General features: G+C 60.1%; 1 protein-coding gene across 1 annotated transcript in view; it reads left to right on the top strand.

Annotated features, from left to right (window-relative positions):
• The window catches only part of PDE4C (phosphodiesterase 4C), a 95,134-nt gene that overhangs the window by 10,249 nt on the left and 63,167 nt on the right, over window positions 1-21,718 (top strand). The window contains exon 3 of the mRNA XM_034755354.1: window positions 12,616-12,833. Coding sequence (XP_034611245.1) covers window positions 12,616-12,833 — 218 coding nt within the window. The remainder of the gene's footprint in view (window positions 1-12,615; window positions 12,834-21,718) is intronic.

Here is a 21,718-nt window from a genome sequence, read left to right as displayed (position 1 = left end):
CAGCGGGTGCGGGGCAGCCCCTCGGCTCCGACAGGCCCTGGCACGTCAGGTAATTCAGATGTTCAGCGCCAGGCCATGAATGCAGCTGAGGGTGTCATTAGCGCTGAGTGGCTGCAGCTGCTCCCAGGGGGCCAGGAGCCGTGACTTCTGAGCCGGGGGCCTCATCAGAACAGCTTGCGCTCGCCAGATCCTGCTGCCCATGTGGGCCCCCCTCCCTCTGCAGTGCGGGGTGAGGGGGTTGGGCTGCTCTCTGCACCGAGCCCCTGCCCACAGACACCTCCACGTGCGACCAGCGGGACCGGCTGCTTGCTTGAGGCGCCGAGCACCGCCACAGTAGACGGCAGTGCCTGGCGCACTTGGAGTGCTTGAGCTGCTTGGGTGTGGGGTCTGCACAGGCCGGTCTCCCTGGAGACCCTCCGGCTCACCAGCCCCCTGGGTCCCCTGGCCAAGCCACGGGTGAGCTCCCAGCAGCCCCTGGCAGCCAGAATTGTGTAGACTCTTGGGTCCGTTTGCTGCCGAGGACTGAACGTCCCAGGGCGGGTCCGAAAAAAGAGGGGGTGTTGGCCCCCCCCCCCCCCCCAAGCTGTGCGTGCGCACAACAATCCGGGATTGAGAGCTGTGCACTGGTCCCGGCCCTGAGCACAAGCAGGGCACGTGGCTACTAGGCGTGGGGGTGAGGGAGCAGCCTGACTCCTTGCCCCTCCGCTAGAGGGGGGCGGGGAGGGGGCGCCATTCTGGGCCCAGCAAGACACAGGCAGTCCTGCCCTTCCCTTAGTGGGAGCCCTGCTCTGCGCAGGGGCTAGGATCTGGGAAGCGGGACCCTGGCAGCAGCAGCCAGTCAGGCCATGGTGGGAGAAGCAGGAATAATGGTTCGGAGCCCCTGTCTCCTCCGGCCTGGATGTAAATGGAACCAGCTCTGGGGTGAGTTCCCATCCCCAGGTGGCCCGCAGGGGCGAATGGCTGGTGTCTGTTTGGAGCCTGGCCATGTTTGGCTGAAAGGAAATGCAGGAATGTTTTAAAAACTTGCTTTTAATCAAGAGAGAAACAAGGAAGTTTTATGCGAGGGCACAAAATTGCTCTAACGCTGCTGTGTGAAATGCCTGTCTGATCATTTGCAAAAGATTTCATTGTTGCTGCTTTCATGATGCCTGACAGACAGCTAGAGAAATAGCTGTAATTGCACCCTGCCTCTTGGGGGGCTCGGGGCTCCAGCTCCGCACTCCAGCTGCTGGAGGGGAGACAAAGCAGCCGTGCAGGCAGCGTCTCCGTCACCCACTAGCGCACACAATATTTTGGCAGATTCCCTGTCACTCGTCTGCTTCTGTCACTGCCTGTCAGGCTGGGCTAGGGAGCCCGGGGGGTGTGTGTGCATGTGCCCCTCCCCTGCGCTGATGAGACAGGCGAGGCAGGGATGCTGGCGCAGCACCCTGGGCACTACGGAGTCTGGTGTAGCTGTGTCCCTGGCGGTGCCAAACCCCAGTGCCGCCGACACCAGCCGCGCGTGGAGCCGTTTGCACCACACTGACCCAACAGACATTCTAGGCATCAGCGGGATGATCCTGGACTCCTGTGATAGGTTCCAGGGCTGTGGAGTGCCTGGGGGCTGAGCTGATGTGGTTGCTGTGGGGAGTTCGGCGGTGTGATGAAGTGGGACTGACTGTTAATGTTTCCTCTGAATACAGTAGAGGTGCCTCAGTTTCCCCATATGCATTTCTTAAGTCGCTTTCATAAGGGGGTGTAATTGTTGCAGAGCAAAGGGCCAGTGCACATAAATGGCTGACACTCTGTCTCCTGGCAACTAATGGCCGGGGCCCTTCCCGCGCGTGTCCCCCCCCCCCCCCCGCAAGGAGCTAGCTAAAGGTGTTGGAGAAGAAAGGAATCGGGTGACCTCCTGGCCTGGGAAAGGGACAAAGCCCAGAGGAGGAGGGGCTGGAGGGGGAGTCAGTTTGGGGGTGACTGGGGATGGGGAGTGAGTGCAGATGTGGGTGTCTGGCTCGTGGGACCCCAGAATGGACCCAGCTGAGGGGTTGGGTTCTCTCTACCTACAAACTCTGTTTTAGACCCTGTTCCTGTCATCTAATAAATCTGTTATTTGCTGGCTGAGAGTCACGTCTGACTGCGAAGTGGGGGTGCAGGACCCGCTGGCTTCCCCAGGACCTCGCAGGGGGATGAGCACAGTGGGATTCCTGTGACCCTTTCCGGCTCTGTCTTGTGGTGGGCACAAGCCCCTGCCCCTGGGGCTGTTTTCCTTGCTGAGGCAGGCTGGGATCATGGGCTAGATGTGAGCACTGTTGTCTCTCTACCCCAGGGCCCCCCCGCATGCGCGTGACCCCCCTGACTCTGGTTTTCGGTGCCTGCTTCGCTTTCTGTGCTCTTGGTCATGGCCTGGGGTGTGTGTCAGGACAGGTGCCACTAGTACTAGCACGAGGCCTGGGCCTAGGATCTGGGAAAGGGCCAAGGTGCTGCTCAGATACCACAACCCCTCCCGCCCCCGCTGCCACCTGCCTGGCACTCGCCTGGAGCGCAGGGAAGGAGCCGTCTGGCCGTGCTGAAATGCCGTCGCGCCGCAGGGCCGGCGCTGCTGCTACTGCTGGCACAGGCTGGTGCTGGTGGTGGCAGCTTCTCAGGCCTGCGGAAGAAAAAACATCTGCTCAGGGCTGGGGCCGAGCAGGGAGCGGGAGGGGGGTTGTTTGCCCTTTTTAGCCAGCACACAACATAAATAAACCCTCAGCCTCCTTGCACACTCACACCTGCACACCCTTCTCTCTCTCACACACCCCGTCCCTCACACCCCCTCACAACCACATCCCCTCACACCCCACACACACTCCCAGTCCCAACCTTCCCTTGCACCTCACACAAGCTGTGTGTGTGTGGGGAGCGGGGGGGGGCTGCGGGGGGGCTGCCCACCCCTCCTCCTCCCGCCATTGCCTTCCTCTCTCTGTGGGGCTGCTCAGAGCAGCGCTGGGGCTGCTCCTCTGCTAGGGTAGGAAGGAGGCTTTCTAGGCCAGAGAGCGGAGCTGCACACCCAGCTGTTGCAAAGGGCCTTTTCCCTCCAGCAGCTGCTGCTCTGCCGGGGTCTGGGAAATGGCTGGACAGGGCCCTGGGGCAGGCGACCACCCTGGGTGGGCTGGAAGTGAAGGGTTTCCTTCAGCAGCTGTTCCTGGGCCATCCGTCCTGCTAAGGGGACTAGCTGTATGAGCACGGCTGCTCTCTGGCCAGAGGGGATTGCTAATTAATGGCTTTTTCTCCTAATTACATTTAAAGGCTTCCCAAACCCACTAACCATGTTAGGGCAGGGTGAGGCCAGCAGCTGGCAATCCTGTCTCTGCTTTTCAGGCCATCACTCTAAGTGCAGCCGTCCAGAACAAACGCTTCCAGGATTTGCCCTGCCCTGTGCCTGCAAAGGGGGAGGGCAGGTCGTGTTCCTGGCTCCCTGACCAGCCATGGGAGGGGGTCCCTGGGGTAGTGCAGTGGGAGCAGGACCTGGGACTGGCCGGGGGGTGGGCAGTCCTGAGGCTGGTGTGCCGAACAGAAAGGGGAACAATACAGAATGGCCCAGTCTGAGCCAGCCCCCACCCCAGCGCAGGGCTGGGCACCCTCAGCTTCTGCCGGCTTCCCTGGCCACGCAGGACAGTCTGCACCTTGCAGGATTAGCCTGAGATCGGTACCAGAATCGCAGGCTCCTCTGGGCTTGGGTGTGGGCAGGACACGGGCACAGCCCCTGCGCATGTGACTAGGGCACTGCGGTCCTTAACACCTCCCTGCCAGGCGTCAGGCCAAGGGTGGGCCTGGGCGCGACTCCCCTACTCACTGGGGGATTGCAGCAGGAGGGCATCTGGACTCTGGCTTAAGGACTCTCCCGTGGTCACTGGGCAGAGCCAGGGCTGGGCTGCCCTTGCTGGGTGGCAGTGGGTGACTCAAGCAGATTGGCATGCGTTGCCCTTGCGGCGAGGCGCTGACTGGGGTCAGGGCTGGAAAGACCGCGTGGCACAGGCCCAAATGCTGGCAGTGGGATTGCTGGACCCTGAGGGTGGCCGTGGGCTAGTGAGCCTGGAAGCGGCATGTGGCCCAGGGAGGGGAGATGCGGCTGTGCCTTGTTCCAGCAGCCTGGGGCATTTCCAGCAGAGCCCCACCTACACAGCCAGCTGCACCCGCTCCGCTGGCACCGCAATTGTAAATGAAATGTGAAACCGGCCGTCCCCGGGGAGCAGCGCCCCGCGCAGCGCCTGCTCGGTGCGGAACAGCAGCGATAACTCCCTGCTCAGGCCCTGAGCCTGCCATGGGGGAGCCGCAGGCGGGGCTGTCCTCCCGGGCACGGCCACGTGCAGCTTTGTCTGGATATCCCCACGCACGCGAGGGGGCTGACCCGCCTTTGGCCAGCTCGTCGTCTGTCCCTTTGCCCCTGTGCAAACGCCTCCTGAGCCAAGTTCCATCCCAGACTCACCCGCCAAGCAGTGACCTTATCTCTGTGCGCTCCCTGCGGGGGCTCCTTAAGGCAAGGGGCCACGCGGGCAGAGTTAAGCGTCTGCAGCTTGGGAAGTGTCCCCAGAACTCCCAAGGGGGGAGAGAGCCCCACAGGTCTAGAACCCAGGCCCGTAGCGCTAGCAGGTAGCGGTAGTCTAGAACCCAGGCCCGTAGCGCTAGCAGGAGCTGACACGCCAGGCTGCCACCCAGCAGCAGTTGTAACCAGCTGGTGCTCCACTTCCCAGGACCTGCTGTGGATACAGACAGGGAAGTTCTGCCTCCAGGATTTGACAGGGAGCAGCCCCAGGGGCCCGGTTGGCTCCCTGCCCTATATAAGCCCACGGTGCATCCAGGGAATAGTGTGGATCTTCTGCAGCTGCCATGACTGTTCCTTGTTCTTGAATTCCTGGCTTGATTTGAACTCACCCCCCCACTCCCACCATTGGTATTGCCCCTGGCCAGGACCTGACTACGAACTCCTCAGGTTTGCCCCTGCTCTGAGCGGTGGCCCTGACGGCCTTGGGTGGGATCCTGGCAGTGGAAGGGCAGGAGGAGCCCAGGGCAGCGCAGAGCCTGCAGCCTGAACGCGCACGAAGGAAGGTTTGCGTGCGGTTTGCCCCTGGGGTTGGTGAAGGGCCGTGGAAGGGGCTCCCCCTCTTCTCTGCTCAGGGCTGGCTGCCCCGCTTGGCTGGCAGCTGCTCAAGGCCTGCAGTGACCTTGGTTCCCTGGATCAAGAGCACAGAAGCAGCCTTTGAACTTCATGCTCTAGAAAGCTGCTCCCTTCCAGCCTCGCACCTGCTCGCGGCCCTGCGGGAAGCTGTCTCCTGCCGGGGAGCGTGCTTTCTGCCTTGCTGCATCTAGCCGTGCCAGGCCGCCATCCGCTTAATTAGCCCCCGAGTTTGTTCTTCTGCTTCCTCTTGTAGTTAAAGGAATAGTCCCCCAGACATCCATCAAGCTGGCTGCAGGTTTGTTAAACAGAGTGATTTACTGGCACCAGCACAGTGTCATTGCAATTAGCATTGTAAATAAGAGCTAATTGAATGTCAACCTCTTACAAGGGTCCTTTGCAACCTGCAATGTGTGCAAGGCTAGTTCTCCCTCCCAGCAACCCTCCAGCGTGGCTGGGACCCATGCACAAGGTCAGATACCCCCTCCCCTTCCCGCTTCTCAGCACTGCAGGAGTGGTGAGCACAGCAGGACTTTGCTCTGGCCTTTCCCCCAGGAGGAGCTCCCAGCAGTCCCCACTACCGCCAGCCTGGGGACTCGTCACCCACTGCGCTCAAAGGAGCATTCTGTGTTCAGCCTCATCGGGACAGACAAAGAGGAACTGATCACAGAACTCAGCATTAATAGTAACTTAGGACAAGTGATCATGGCTGGATCACATCTATGATACACAAACAGAAGAAAGCCTAGACCCGTGATACTCATACGTGGTGATGTAAAAAGGCCAATTTCACAAAGCCGAAAGCAGTTATGAGCCAGGTCAGCTGGGAGGAAGAATTTAACCATAAAAATGTGAATGATAATTGGGACTTGTTTATTAGGAACAAAAATAATGTTGGCAGTGGTACTGGTTCATTACGAAGTATAAATGGTAGAATTATCAATAATAATGCAGAAAAGGACAGAAATGTTCAATAAATATTTCTGTATTTGGAAGAAAAACCAGCTGCTGTACAGGAACACTCTTTCCATTCCACTAGCATTTCAGGAGGATGTTAAACAGCAGCTACCAGACTTCTTAAAATCAGCAGGTCCAGGTAACTTCCATTCGTGAGTTTTAAAAGAGCTGGCTGAGGAGTTCTCTGGCCCATTAATTGTGATTTTCTAATGTTGTGCCAATATTTTAAAAGGGTGAACAGGATGACCCAGGTAATTCTAGGCCTGCCAGTCTGACGTCGATCCTGGGCAAGACAATGGGGTGGCTGATATGGGACTCAGTAAAGAATTAGAAGCGGGTAATCTAATTAATGCAGATCCATGTGGGTTTATGGAAAATGGGTCCTGTCAAACTAACTCGGTATCCTTTTGTTTTTTATGAGATTACGAGTTTGGTTGATAAAGGTAATAGTGTTGTGATATACTTCTGACTTGGTATCACGTGACATTTTGATTAAAAAAACTAGAATGATATAAAATTATCATGGCACACGTTAAATGGATTAACAACTGGCCAACTGCTAGGTCTCAAAATGTAATAGTAAATAAGCAATCATTGTCCATCAGGTGTGGGGTCCCGTAGGAATTGGTTCTTGGCCCTGTGCTGTTTGACACTTTTATTAATGACCTGGAAGAAAACATAAAATAATCACTGACAAGTTTAGCAGATGACCCACAAATGGGGGACACGGGTGACTGATTCCAAGCCATCTGGATCACTTGGTAAAGTGGGTACAGGCAAACGATGTCATTTTAATATGGCTAAATGGAAATGTCTACATCTAGGAACAGAGTGCTAGCCATACCTACAGGACAGGCGGCTCTAGCCGGGGAAGCAGTGAGTGGGGTGACGGATTTGGGGGCTGTTGTAGAAAGATGTTTGAACATGAGCTCCCCATGCAGCGCTTTGGCCAAAACGGTTAATGCGACCCTGGGAGGAGCAGAGAGGTTATGTTACCTCTGTACTTGGCGCTGCTCCGACCGCTGCTGGACTTCTGTGTCCAGTGCCGGTGCCCACAATTCACAAAGGATGTTGATAATTTGGAGAGGCTCAGAGAAGAGCCCCAAGAACGATGAAAGGACTAGAAAACCTGCCTTAGAGTGATGGAGTCAGAGCGATCAAGCTACTTAGCTTAACAGAGAGCAGGTTACGGGGTGACTGGCTCCACGTCTATAAGTCTCTACCCAGGGAATGAATGGTTCATGCTGGGCTCCCCAAGCTAGCAGACGGGTCTAACATGAACCCCTGGCTGGAGGTGGAAGTTCAGACTGGAAATAAGGTGTGACTTGTTACCAGTGAGGGTAATTAAACTCTGGAACAACGTACTGAGTGTGGCAGCGGATACTCACTCCAGCACTGACGGTCGAGCTGGGCTGTTTCTCCCGGGGCTGGTCTGTGGCCTGGGAATCTGAACATGCATCAGGAACCCAGGGCATCCTGCAGAGGTGGAGACCCAGGGGACACCCAGGGGACTGGCAGAGAACCAGTGTGGCCAGCAGGTGTCACCAGTGCCCTGCACTGCCTGCACCCACGGGCTCAGTCGGGCACTAGGGCGTGGGTGCGATTCCCAGAGTCTGGCTGAGTTGAAGCTGGGGGGTGGTTAAACGCCACCCCATGCCCAGGAGACGGCTCCATCTGCTGCTGCTCCCTCAGGCTGGGGGGGGGGTTAAGTCAGCAAGTTCCCCCCCCCCCATGGCCCTTTCTTGCTCCCTGGGGCCCACTCTCCAGCTCCAAAGGCAGCATTGAGGATAGACCCCACCGTGGGAGCTCCACATGGGGCAGCAGCTGCCTGGCCGTAGGGCGCTTTCCCCAACATCTGCTGCCTAGGAAGAGCAGTGCCCCGCCTGGGGCAAGCAGCCCTGCTGCCAGGCTGGAAAATGCTGCTTGCCCCCTCCCCAGCAGGCACCCCTCACATGCAGGGCAGAGCCCTGGGTGCCAGGCCAGCTGTGCCACCTTCTCCTGAAATGCCCTCACTGCCCCTTGGTGTGCCAGAGGCCCCGGCGTATTGATTGGGGGCTGTATGCGTCTGGCCAGGAGCGAGAACAGGCTCTGGTTAGAGCCACCCCTGCTTTCCCAGCCCCCGCCTCTGCCCCACTCCCCTCCATGGGCTCCCGCCAGAGCTGACCCGCGCACCCCGGCTCCAGTCGCTGGGCTCTGCGGGTGTGGGCTGACAGTCCGTGATCAATCCACAGAGCCTCGTCTGCATGCATTGGCAATGCAATTTATTCTGAGAGGGCTTTTTAATTAGTCGAAGTGCTGAGAGAATCTCAAAGAAAGATACTTAATTATCAGCTGCCCAGCCCCATCAGCTGGCATCCGTACGCCCGCGGAGAAGCTGCATCAAGTGCGTCTGACCAGCTGCTTCTCCCCTCCCTGCAAGCCCGTGAGCCCCCATCTTCGGGGGGGGGGGATGGAAGCAGCCAGCTCCAGCCCAGGCCCAGGGAGCCAAAGGTGCTGCTCGGAGCCACCCGTGCTGAGCTTTGCTGGGGCACGTTCTCTGCTGCACCCTGAGAACGTGCTGCCAGACCCAGGGGGACCCTCGGCGAGCACCTGCCGTGCACCCGCTCCTGTGCAAAGGGCCACTTGCCTGCCAGGCCGTCTGTGCCGCAGGGCAGAGCGTGCCTGTCCGGGCCAGTGCTGCTGTGGCACCACGGAGAGCTCCTGCTTGCCTCCCCGCTGCCAATGCCCTATCCCCGGGCATTCGACTGGGGGCACTAGCCCGAGGCCGCTGGGCTCCCTGGCTGCCCTTGAAGCCAGGCTCTTGCGGCTGAGACCCTCGTCCCGGGCCAGGGCACATGCCCAGCGCAGCTCGCCCCTGTGCTGGGGCAGGTAGGAGGCGGAGACACGCCCCCCTTGACTGTGCGGGCTGGGGAGAACGTCTCCAGGACTGAATCCCAGCCAGGCCCCTGCTGCTGCCCAAGGCGTGTGCCCTGGACTGGGGGGGATCCTCAGACAATAGCCAGGCTGTCGTCTCCCTGCCGGGGAAGGGGGTGAGGGGCAGGAAGACACCGTCTGCTTTCCGGCTCCAGCAGGCTGGGCTGAGTCTACGTGCGCGACGTGCCTCCCACAGGCTCTCCCCAGTCTGCCGCTGCAGGGAAGCCCCAGGCTGAATGCGTCCCCCGCCCCGGTCTGTCTGTAGCACCCACCGCTGTGCTGTGCACGGGCTGGATTTCACAGACCCATCTCTGTTCAGTCTAGGCCCGGCCTGTCACCAGATGCAGCTCTCCAGGCCCCAGGTCTGAGCAGCTGGCCAAGCAAGCCCCCAGGGCCCATTAGCCATGGGCAGGAAGGCTGGGGGCTGGCACACCACATCTCCAGGGATGCCCAAAGGATTCAGGGGGCCTGGGGCAAAGCAATTTCGGGGGCCCCTTCCATAAAAAAAAGTTGCCATACTATAGAATACTATATTCTCATGGGGGCCCCTGCAGGGCCTGGGGCAAATTGCCCCACTTCCCCCCCCCCCCCGGCAGCCCTGCACACCTCTTGGCTGGCTTGAGGGCCTGGATTTCACTCCTGCGCTTGCCCCTTTTCCGCCCAGGGCTCGTGGAGTGTCAGCTGTGGGGGCAGGGGTGGCCTGGGGGGGCGGTGGGGGAGCCTCTCTGGCTGTCCCAGGGCGCTGGAGTTTCTCGGCCCTGCGCCCGAGGCGGTGAAATGCAGAACGCGGCTGGCGGCTCTCGTGCTCTTCTGACTCCAGCAAAGTGGCTGTCGTGGGGCCGCCCCTCGCCCGCTGCAATGGTTGTTTGCGGCTCTCCTTTTGGGTGAGCTGCTCCACACTGAAAAGCAGGAATAACCCGCGGCCTGGGGCTCCGGCCAGGCAAAGGGGCCTTAGTGCAAAGAGGAGCTGGGAGCCCTTTCCGGAGTTATTCCGGGGAGCGGCAGACCTGGAGGGAGGGGCTCACTGGGGTGTCTGGAATCCACCCGCTGGCCAATGCACCCTGGGCCCCACGGCTCCTGGGCACAGCTATGAGCCAGGGCACTGCAGGGGTGGGGAGGGGAAGCACAAAAGTACAAATGGGGGGGGGCAGGCACGCAGGGAACTCCTCAGGCCCCCCAGCACCGCAGTCCTTGGCTCCCCCTGGCATGCTGCACAGCCCGTGCTGTCTGTCACTCCAATCCTTGGCTGCCAATCACCAGCCTTCAAGTGGGGAGAGACCAGCCGGAGCCGGGGTGAATCCCCCCAGCTTGGCAGCTGCTGACTGAGGGAGGGGGCCTCAGGCAGAGGCAGGGACTGTGCCCAGTTGCCCTGGGGGTCTGGCAAAGGTGATGCTGGATTATTCCTTTTATTGCTCCTCTTTGCGGGTGCCGCAGTCTACTGCAGCCCGGGCTCCGGGGCTGTGGCTGTCAGGCTCCAAGCCTGCGGTCAGCCGGATCCTGAGGCCTCATTGCCAAGAGTGACCAAGCTGGGTGCCCAGCGTGGCCCTGGAGGGGCCGCTCAGCACTTGCTGCAAATCCAGCCCCTTCGGAGTCTCTTGAACCGGGCATCTGAGGTCACTCAGCCTTTGGGACCGTAGCCCTGTCTCCTGGCGAGACGCGGACGCGGCACCAGGGAAGGAGGGGGGCGGTGGCTGAGGGCCGGGGTGGTGATGCTGCAGCCCCTGAGGCAGGAGCAGGGCCAGAGCCGTCCCTTGGGTAGGGCGAATCGGGGCGACCGCTCCGGGACCTGTGCTTTGGGGGGCCCCACAGGCTGGTGCAATTGGCTGGCACGGTCGGTCCCGGAAGAGACTAATCTGTCACTTCCACCCTGGGCCCTGCACCGCCTTAGGGACGGCCCTGAGCAGGGCCGTAGCTGCAGCTGCTCCGAGCATGGCGGGTTGGGGACCCAGGCTGTTGGGTGCCGACACGCCCAGCGTGCAGGCTATCGGGGCCACACCCCATTGGCGCAGACACGTAACCCATTGACAGACGGCTGGAAATTGCGGTGATCTGAGTTAACTAGCTGGAGAAATGCGGAGGGTTTGTCACAGCTGCATCCAGAGCCCCCAGCCGGGAGCAGGCTCTGTGTTGCTGGGCCCTGTGTGGACTGACACGTTCCCTGCTCCAGACACAAGCTGCTGTGGGAACGGCTCACCCTGGCCGTGCCTTTCTCTGAATGCGAGCGCTCCAGGACTGACCCACGCAGCTCTGAATGCCAACTGGCCAGGGGGCAGAGGGCTGGCAGGTATCGCTTGGGTCTGGGGGGTGCGTTCTGGTCACCGGCGAGTGACGTGAGTTCTCCGATGAAAGCCGCTGTCCCCCTGTTCGTCAGTATCACTGTGAAGTGAATGTACTGACACCGGGTGACCGTCTGTGGGCTTGTCTACACTTGAAACGCTACGGCTGCACGGCTGGAGCGCTCCAGTGTAGACGTGACCCAACGGGCGGGGTCTCCCCTCAGCAGAGACGAGGTCGGTCACCAGCAAAGGTCAAAACCAGGTTTCCTGTCAGACAAGGGAGGGTAAGCTGAGTATTGCCCCAGTCACACTGGGTCCCCCCTCACGAGTCTGGGCCGAATGCAAACGCAGGGTTTTCAGATCGGGAGCCTTCAGAACAGCAGGGAGGAGAGACCCTTATCTGGTGGGACAGATCACAGGTTTGACTTTAGCAGAAGGTGACCCAACCCTCCCCCCCTCCACCCTTCCATGGTAGATGCCCCCTCCCCTGCCCTGAGAGCTGCCCGCTCCTTAACTCACTGCTGAGCTACTGCGAAGTGCAATTTCAGGCCTGCCTCCTTCCAGCGACCAGCTGCCAGGGCTGGAGCCTAAGATATACAGGTGCCCAGGGCCAGGCCTGGGTGTGCGTCTGCAGGGGTTGTGTGCACATGCATGTGGGGGGGTTGTGGGCACGTGTGTGTGTGGGGGGTGCACATGTGTGTGCAAACTGTACTTTGCAGTGGTGGTGTAGCCCTGTCGGTCCCAGGATATTAGACGCACAAGGTGGGGGAGGGAATATCTTTTATTGGACCAATGTCTGTGGGTCAGAGAGAATCTTTCACGCTCCACAGAGCTCTTCTCCAGGGCTGGAGACCTGGCGCTTGTCTCGCTCACCCCAGAAGTGAGTCCCGGACAGTATATTCCCTCACGCCCCTTGTCGCTCTCTGTGAACCGAACTACCAGTCGCTGCAGAGAACAGCCCTGAGTCGATCAATGCCCTGGCAGCGGCATCTCCTGCCCCGCCTCTCCCCTCAGCCGTGCGGGACGGGTCCGGGGCCACCACACCTGCTGGCCTGCCCCAGGAGCCATGCGCTGCCATGATGCACCTGGGCAGGCCTGGAGCCTGAGACTCCACTGCCTCACTTCAGCCTGCACTCCTGGGAGTGAGCCAGGCTGGGGGGGCCCGTGAAGGGCTTGGGGTGAGGCCCATCCAGAGCATGGGCGTCCAGCCCAGCAGGGGGTTGGGGAATCGGGCCCGGGAGCCATGGTGCGTTGCGCCAGCGGGGCTGTCTCCTGATGCCGGAGCGCAGCTCCCGTCACTCCCTGCAAAGCTAACGAGTCTCATTCTCTCCACAGCGATCCAGAGACTCCCCGGACCTCGGTACCTGCAGCGCAGCACCCCATATGAACGCCATCAAGCGGCGTTTCTCGGGGACCCCGCTGCTGCCGCCGCTGGCTTGCCGCCATGTGGCACTCAGCGAGGCCAGCAGGCCCCCAGAGTCAGAGGGCCCCAGGGTCGTGTTCACCATCGAGGAGAGCGGGCCGAGCAGCGGCCAGGAGCCTGGCTTCTTACGGTAAGGCGGGCGCTTGGTGGGCCCCGTGCTCCTCGAGATCTCCTCTCAGGGCTGGGGAGAGCCTGGCCTCCCTCCTGATGGGGTGAGCTGGGGAGCTCTCTGCACTGACTGGGGGGCTCCTGGAGGGGCTCTCCGTCCTGGGCAGCAGAACCCGGCTCCCGCGCTGCCAGCCCTACCTGCTGAAAGGCCCAGGGAGGTGGAGAGGCCCATCAGGGCTCCGGCTCCCCCATTGCCATCTGCTCCATGAGGGGGCTTGGGGAGCCTTATGGGGGGGCATAGAGCCAGCAGGATTTCGGCCTGGACCCCAGTACCCAGCACGGTTAGTGGCGCTGCCTCAGGGAACACGGTGAATGGACCTGGAGCTCTGCAGACACACGAGATGGAATGTGCCCGGAGGAGGGGTGGGGCGGGGCGGGGGGGTGTCAGCTCATGGGGAGGCCGGGGTGTGTGTGGCAGGGAACGTTATTAACTGGGGTTTCTGCCGGAGGGCGGCACAGGGAGGGGAAATGGCTGCAAAGCGCCGAGGGACCTCAATGCTGCCTGCAGTTTGTGTGGGCAGGTACTGCAGAGGCGGGCGTGGGGAACAGCGGGCTGGGCTGGTTCTCATGGATCGCGTTCAGGAAACGGTTCTGGTGGCCAACCGCTTCCCTCTGCCTCAGGACTGCAGAGTTCCTGACAGCACCTGAAGTAAAGCCGGAGCCGGCCTGTGGATTTTACAGCACGTTCCAATATTGCTGTTAAACCAGAAATCTTGGTCTTGAGGCTAAATTCCCCGAAGGAGCCCCTGCAGGACACTCTGAACGTACCCAGCTGGACACACTCTGCAAACTGCCACTCCCAGAGCAGCTCAGGGTGATGCCCGCAGCCTGCCCCGGCCACCCGTTATGGTGACATCACCATGCCTGGGGGCCCGATTGCTTCAACAGAGCCCTGCTCCTGCCCTCGGCCAGCGGCCCCTCCATCTTCTGCTGCTCATTAGCCGCCTGGCACCCATCCCAGGCAGCGCTCCCGGCTCCAGGGACTGGCTAACCTACTTGATATTCATTCCCCACAGATGTGTTCCCAAAAATCTATTGCCTTGCTTTGATTCTGCTCTCACTGATAGCCCGGCACATATTTCATGCTTAGTTTTCAAACTTGGCCAGGAGACGGAGCAGATGCACCGAGGGGTGGGCTGGGATGGGATCCCGCATTTGGAGCACTCTTCCCCTCCTGCCTGTGGTCCCCCTGGCACAGCTCCCTGACCCACACCGCCTCCCCCGCAGCGCCACATTCTTAATTTCCTTGTCAGGAATATTGATTGCGGTTGTTCCACCACAGCAGATTGTCTCTGGCTGCTTCTCTGTGCTGGAGCCCGGCGCCTCGCCTGCCTCACGCACATTTTGGGGGGGTGGTGTTGGGTTTTAATTTCTTTTTGTGGCAAGAAAAACAAGTGGCAGCAGCCCCACATTGCCTTCCCTGCCCCGCAGCGTGGCCTTGGTGCCAAGGCTGGATCGGTGCTGCTTTTCATGGGGCTGATGGGGAACGACCGGGCCCCCGGGGATGCTTTTCACAGAGCAGAGCTCGGGGCCACGTTATGCTACTGGTGACCTGCTCTCCCCGGACGGGGACCCAGCTGGGAGAGAGGGTGTTTGGGGCGGTTCTGCCCCTCTCGGTCGAGGCTGCTTTGTTTGTGGTTTTTGGCTTTGCTCCCCAGTTTTGCACCAAGGCTTGATGGCACCATCCCCCGCCCCTCCGCTGGCAAACCGCGAGTCCCACTTGGCCGGGCCAGGGAGACGAATATGGGATGAAATCCTGGCTCCACTGAAGTTGGTGACAAACCCCCCATCACCTTTAGGGAGGCCGGGCTCCCACCCTCGCTGCATAAAGCAAATGCTTTCAATGTCCCAGCGGCTGCGCGCCCTGCCCACACCCCTGTCGGCGCTGCTGAAGGACCAGGTGGCTGCTTTGTTTCAGACGGAGCAGGTGCCTGTGCTGCCCACGTAGGCCTTCCCCATGCACGATCTAGTCCCTCTTGGCAGGGGACCGCACCTCCTGTCCACACAGCGGTTGCTGTCACATGAAAGTCCAATGTGAGGGGAGGTGGATTCTTGGCACTGTGCATGGCCCTGCTCTGCTATTGCCCTCTGCCACCTATCCCCTGCCAGGCATGCTCCGGTGCCGAGGACAGACAATGAGCAATAACCACAGGCGCTGGGCATTTTGTCTGAGAGCCTGGTGTGGATTGTAGGACCAGATGCCTCTGCCGGCTGGCAGTGAACTGGGTCTGGCCATGTTGCTTGTTTTAATCGGAGCCCAGAGCTCTAGGCTGGGTCCAGCATCTGCGTCTGGCCTGGCACCAGCTGGGCATGGTCCTGAGGCCTGGCTCCCAACAGGGCCAGTTACCAGTTGCTTTGGGGGAACAGGCGAGAATCTGGCGCTGGCCCATCAGAGGCACGCGGCTGTTCAGACGCAGTGCAGGAATTCCTGTCGGGCCCAATCCCGAGCTCTGCCCCTTGACCACACTTGCCTTGGCTCGGGAGCCATGCGCTGCATTGTCATGTGCCCCTCCGTGGGAGAGGAGAGAAATCCCGGAGCCCTGCAGCCGTTTGGCCCCCAGCATGAGCTCAGCCTGCTTCTCCCGGCAGCACAGCCCCGCCCGCTGGTCGGGGAGGAACAATGGTCAAGACAAAGACACAGGCAGACGCGCTCCCGTGCCAGCAAATCATTTCCTTTCAAAATCGCTCCTTGGTTATGACAATAGTTTCCCAAGATAAGTTTGAGAGCGGCGCTGAGGGGAAGTGGGCTGTAGCCCACAAAAGCTTCTGCTCTAATAAATTTGTTAGTCTCTAAGGTGCCACAAGTACTCCTGTTCTTTTTGCTGAGGGGAAAGGCTCCCAACGCCACCACTAATGCTGGGTGCGCCTGGCGTCTGCTGGGGATAGCGAATAAACAAACAGGACAATTAAGAGGACTAAGCCAGGGCCAGCCGAGCCCAGAAGGACGGATCTCTGCTGTTCACAACGGTGCTAGACATGGGCACCGATCGGGGAAGCTTTGCACCCGCTCGCCTTCTGACCCAAACGTCACAGACATCGGAGGTACCAGACCTGCCATCTGCCAGTCTGTGGGACGCTCGCGGGGTGGGGGGTTGGCAAGGGGCGTGGACGTGAATGCGTGACGCCCAGTGGCAGGATCCCAGTGCCGGCTCTCACAGGTGTTTGCCGATGGGCTGGATTTGTGAGTGAAATCCCATAGACTGTGCGCCACAGCTGCTTGGCCTGAGACAAGAAATGTGTCGCTGTGTGTCACTGGTAATGCCCTGCTCTCAACAGGTGTTGGGGTTTCCATCAGGTGGTAACATGCTAGTTGTGTGTATCCCACAGCACCGACCATGCTTGCAATCACCACAGCAGGTTGGTCCCAGAGACCGTGGGGGGGGGGTGACTTTGGTCAGGGAGAGGGGTTAATTTTGGAATAACTTGTCCAATAGGGATGTCTCCCCCTCACCCAATCCCTTAATGGCCGCTTCCATCCCGAAGCAGAAGAGTTCACACCCACCAATGTGTGTTTATTCTGTCTCATCTAAATACGGGTGTTCTTGGTCATATGAGCGTCTAAACCTTTGTTACCTGAAGCATCAAGTAGTGACAGCTGCCACGTGCAGAGTGCTGGAGGGTGCAGAGTACTGGTACTCCAGGGTGCTGCTGAGTGCGGAGTATTGATACTGCGGGGTGTAGAGTATTGGTGGTGAAGGATGCTGCTGCATACAGAGTACTGGTACTGTGGGGTGCAGGGTGTTGCTAAGTGCAGAGTACTGGTACTACGGGTGCTGTGGGGTGCAGAGTACTGGTACTACGGGTGCTGTGGGGTTCAGAGTACTGGTACAGCAGGGTGCTGGGTGTTGCTGGGTGCAGAGTACCGGTACTCCAGGGTGCTGTGGAGTCCAGAGTACTGGTACTAGTGGGACTGACGGGAGATTTGAGATAACGAGCAGACAAAGGAAAAGCCTTAATCTCTGCAGGGCTCTTTAGTGTCGGGCTTTCATTGGCACGCTGCATTCGACAGCCCTGGGCACGTATTTATAGAGCCCTGGAAATAACACCTCAGCACAATCCTTGCCAATCGCTTGTTAGTCTGTAGGGGGATTGCAGTGCTGAGCAGAGTCCCCCGGAGCTGCTGGGCTTCACCGTGTCCCGTCCTTGGGGGAAGTCTTTCATGCCAAGGGGGTGATGGCGCATTCACACCTCCCCAGCCCCGGTAACCAGGGGGAGGGATGCACTTGGCGGGACCCAGATGAGCCGTGTGTGCGCACTGGAGCTCAGCACATGTGATTCCCGTTGAAGGCAGCAGGCCAGGCACCTTTGTCAGTATTTAACTCGACACACGCACAGCCCAGCGTGGCTCTGCCCGTCTCCCCGAGGGGAGGCCGCTGCCGAGAGGCCGCAGCTCAGCATGGGCACAGTCACATCTCCGCTCGTCCTGAGAGTCTGCGGCTGGGCTCACTGAAGAGCAAAGGACGAGGCTCTTGCTTAGGTCTGGGGCCGGGGGCCTGCCCCCTCCCCGAAGCCTTAATCCGTCACCTCAGCCTGTGAGCACCAACGGGACTAACAGACTGTCACGGAGTCCCCAGGCAATGCTCTGGAACTGCTCCCCACAAAACCAGGCAGGACTCTGGGGAGCCGTCTCTCCCTCGGAGCAGACTGTCTTCAGGACAAGAAACTCACACGGCTTCACCTCCTGGGTCTGACCTTGGAGCATTCAGCATATGCCCCTCCGTGCGCTTCCCACAGGGAGTCCACCCAGGCGGGGTCCTGGGGAAGCCAGAGGGTCCTGCACACACCCCCACTTCACAGTCAGACGTGACTCTCAGCCAGCCAGTAAAACAGAGGTTTATTAGATGACAGGAACACGGTCTAAGACAGAGCTTGTAGGTCCAGAGAATGGGACCCCTCAGCCGGGTCCATTCTGGGGCCCAGTAAGGCAGACACCCACGTCTGCCCTCCCTTCCCGTCCCCAGCCAGCTCCAAACTGCAACCCCCTCCAGCCCCTCCTTTCTGGCCTTTGTCTCTTTCCCAGGCCAGGAGGTCACCTGATCTCTTTGTTCACCTTTAGCTATTCCCTTGCAGGGGAGAAGGGCCCCAGCCATTTGTTGCCAGGAGACAGAGTGTCGGCCATTTATGCACACTGGAGACTTAAGAAATGCATAGGGGAAACTGAGTCACCCACACAGTATTCAGACGAAACATTAAGAACAGTCCCACTTCGTCACCCAGACACATGCAGAGTGCCAGGCTGCCTGTGGAGCCCAGGGGCGGCGGGGCACAGGTGCTGGCTGAGGGACAGCGAAGGACGTGCGATGCCTGAGCCTAGTTCTGCCGCTGGCTCTCCTTCACGGGGGTCAGGGGGTCTCCTGAATTGAGCCCAGTGCCAGCAGGCCCAGCGTGGCTGACGGAGCAGGAGCGTGGGCAGTGCAGCCTGGCGCCGCCCTGTCCCTCCCGCCCACGGGGCCAGGCAGAGCACAGGGCACAGGGCACAGCAGCAGGATCTGCTCCTGACGCCCCTCTGCCCAGCCCTGGCCTCTGGCCATGGAAGTTACAGACCCCAGGGGTAGGAATCAATGGTCAGTTTTCAGAATGGAGAGACGTAAATAGTGGTGTCCCCCAGGGGTCTGTTCTGGGCCCAGTTCTATTCAACATATCCATAAATGATCTGGAAAGAGGGGTAAACAGTGAGGTGGCAACATTTGCAGATGATACAAAACTACTCAAGATAGTTAACTCCCAGGCAGACTGCGAAGAGCTATGAAAGGATCTCACAAAACTGGGTGACTGGGCTACAAAATGGCAGATGAAATTCAGTGTTGATAAATGCAAAGTAATGCACATTGGAAAACATAATCCCAACTATACATATAAAATGATGGGGTCTAAATTAGCTGTTACCACTCGAGAAAGAGACCTTGGAGTCATTGTGGATAGTTCTCTGAAATCATCTTCTCAATGTGCAGCAGCAGTCAAAAAAGCGAACAGAAATTTGGGAATCATTAAGAAAGAGATAGATAATAAGACAGAAAATATCATGTTGCCTCTAGATAAATCTATGGTACGGCCCACATCTTGAATACTGCATGCAGATGTGGTCGCCCCATCTCAAAGAAGATATATTGAAATTGGAAACGGTTCAGAAAAGGGCAACAAAAAGGGGTATGGAATGGCTTCCGTATGAGGAGAGATTAATAAGACTCGGACTTTTCAGCTTAGAAAAGAGGCGACTAAGGGAGGATATGATAGAGGTCTATAAAATCATGACTGGTGTGGAGAAAGTAAATAAGGAAGTGTTATTTACTCCTTCTCATAATACAAGAACAAGGGGCCACTAAATGAAATTAATAGGTAGCAGGTTTAAAACAAACACAAGAAAGTATTTTTTCACGCAATGCTCTGTCAACCTCTGGAACTCCTTGCCCGAGGGTGTTGTGAAGGCCAATACTGTAATGGGGTTCAAAAGGGAGTGAGACAGATTCATGGAGGATTGGTCCATCAGTGGCTGTTAGCCAGGCTGGGCAGGGATGGTGTCCCTAGCCTTTGTTTGCCAGAAGCTGGGAATGGGCGACGGGATGGGTCACTTGGTGATTCCCTGTTCTGTTCATTCCCTCTGGGGCACCTGGCACTGGCCACTGTCGGAAGACAGGATACTGGGCTAGATGGACCTTTGGTCTGACCCAGTCTGGCCATTCTTATGTTCAGTGCACTCTGGCCTGGCCAGCCCCCTGATGTTGTGGGTGTGAGAGCAACTGGGCTGCCTCCCGCATCCCATCCCGCTGGGCCCTGCATTTCCCCTGCCCCCATCCCAGCCCGCTGGGCCCTGCATTTCCCCTCCCCCCATCCCAAACCGCTGGGCNCCCCATCCCATCCCGCTGGGCCCTGCATCTCCCCTCCCCCCAGCGTCTGTCCAGCTCCCAGCACTGCCTGGCTGCTGGGCGGGGAGGGGTCTCTGGCAGAGGGGTCCGGGCTGGGGTTTGGCCCAATGAAAAGTGTCTCTGTCCCTTCATGGCGGGCGATGCCTGGCAGCGATGGTGGGGGCCCAGCCTGGCCCGGGAGCAGCCCCCGCCCCTTCCCCAAGCCCCTCCAGGGTGGCCGGCTCGGCCCCGGGCCATGGCCCGGCGCTGGCGGGTGGGTGGAGGCAGGACCCAGCAGCCCCAGGGAGCTTCCAGTCCGGCCCGAGGCCCCGGGGATGGCCGCGCCCAGCGCCTCGGGGCTGGCTGCGGGCGGGGCGGGGCGGGGTGAGCGCTTCCCCCGCACCTGCGCCGAGCTCCGCTCCGCTCCGCTCCGCTATATAACCGCCTGTCGGAGCGCGCTGCAGCCGCTGCGGAGCCCGGCGGCCGGGGACAAGCGAAGGGGCCGGGGCGGGCGCTGGTCGGCGGGGCGCAGCCGGGAAAGTTTCCGGACGGGGCCACGCGTCCTCCCGCAGCGCCCAGGAACTTGCCGGTTCCGGGGGCGGCTCCCGGCGCTCGGAGCCGCTTCAGCACCCGGCGGGCGGACAGCGCCCCGGGCCCGGGCCATGGAGCTGAGCCGGGAGGGGGCCGGCAGGGCCAAGCCCCCCAAGCACCTGTGGCGCCAGCCCCGCACCCACATCCGCATCCAGCAGCGCTTCCACTCCGACACCGAGCGGTACCTGCTCCGCCGCGCCCCGGACGGCGCGCCCCGGCCCGGCCTCCGGCAGCCCAGGATGTCCTGGCCCTGCTCCCTGCAGCGCCGGTAAGAGCCGCACCCCGGGCTGGGGGGTCCTGGGGGGGGTGGGTCTGGAGCCCTGGGGGGTCCGGAGCCCCGGGTACTAAGGGGTGAAGTGTCTCTGTCCCGGGGCTCAGCCGCCTTCCCGCTCCGTCCCCAGCTCTGGTGCCGCGCCCCGGGGCTGGACAAGGCGTTATCCAGCCGGCCCGGCCTAGGGCACGTGTAACGCCTGAGCCGGGCTGGCTGCGGGGCGTTACGGGGTGTTCCGCCTGCCGGCGAGCGGAGCCGCTGCACTTCCCCCAGCTGGGGGTGAGCCGAGCCCGCGCGAACCCGAACAAAGCTCTCAGCAAGTGGGGGGGGGGTAATTGGACCCGGAGCCTGGGAGGGGCAGCCCCGGAGAGCCCCTGGCCAGCTCAGAGACCCAAAGCCCCAAGAAAGATCCGAGCCAACAGCTCTCTTCTTCTCCCCGCTGCGCGCTGATCCGGCACCACCTGTCCGCGCAGCCGGGAACCTCCCGTGTCCCAGTGAAAGTGCAGACGAGCTGCTCCGCGGGGAAGGGGCCGGGCCGGGGCCGGGGCCGGGGCCGGGCATTAGGAATTCTCCCCCAGTCCCACGGAGTGACTAAGGACGGAGCGGGCTGGGAGGGAACCGGTGTCAGACCGAACAAATGAGGATCCCTGTAGAAATGAATTCCTCGGCGGCCGCTTTGGAATATTGATGTTGTTTCTGCTGCATGAAGAAGATTGATGGTGGCTCAGCTGGGCTGGAAATCAAATCCTTCCACTCTGGGGCTGCAGGGCTGGTAAACAGCAGCCGGTGGGTTTGGGTTTGTTTGTTCTGTTTTACAATCTGTGTATCCAGCAACACAACCACGGAGTCTTCCGGCAAATCAGCTAATCAGACTGATAAGTCTCCCGGGAGGGAGCAAAGGGTGGCATTATTTTTGTCTGTTAGCAACCTCCCCCCCCCCCGCCCTCCATCTGTACATTGCAGGGGCATCTGCCAAGAAATCCGCTTCCGGAGGGGCTGGTTCCAGGCTGCTGAAGGCTTGGCTAAGGTTGTCTCTTCGTTAGCCGCAACGCCTGCCCTGGGCCAGTGCCATGCTGCTAGGCAGGTCGGTGGGCTGCGCCCGCGGGTGAAGGCCTGGCCGCACTGAGGTCAATGACCGTTTGG

This window comes from Trachemys scripta, chromosome 22 (assembly GCF_013100865.1).
Source record: "Trachemys scripta elegans isolate TJP31775 chromosome 22, CAS_Tse_1.0, whole genome shotgun sequence".
Lineage (NCBI taxonomy): Eukaryota > Metazoa > Chordata > Testudines > Emydidae > Trachemys > Trachemys scripta.
The sequence above is the reverse complement of the archived record's forward strand: the minus strand, read 5'-3'. Positions and strand labels throughout refer to the sequence as shown.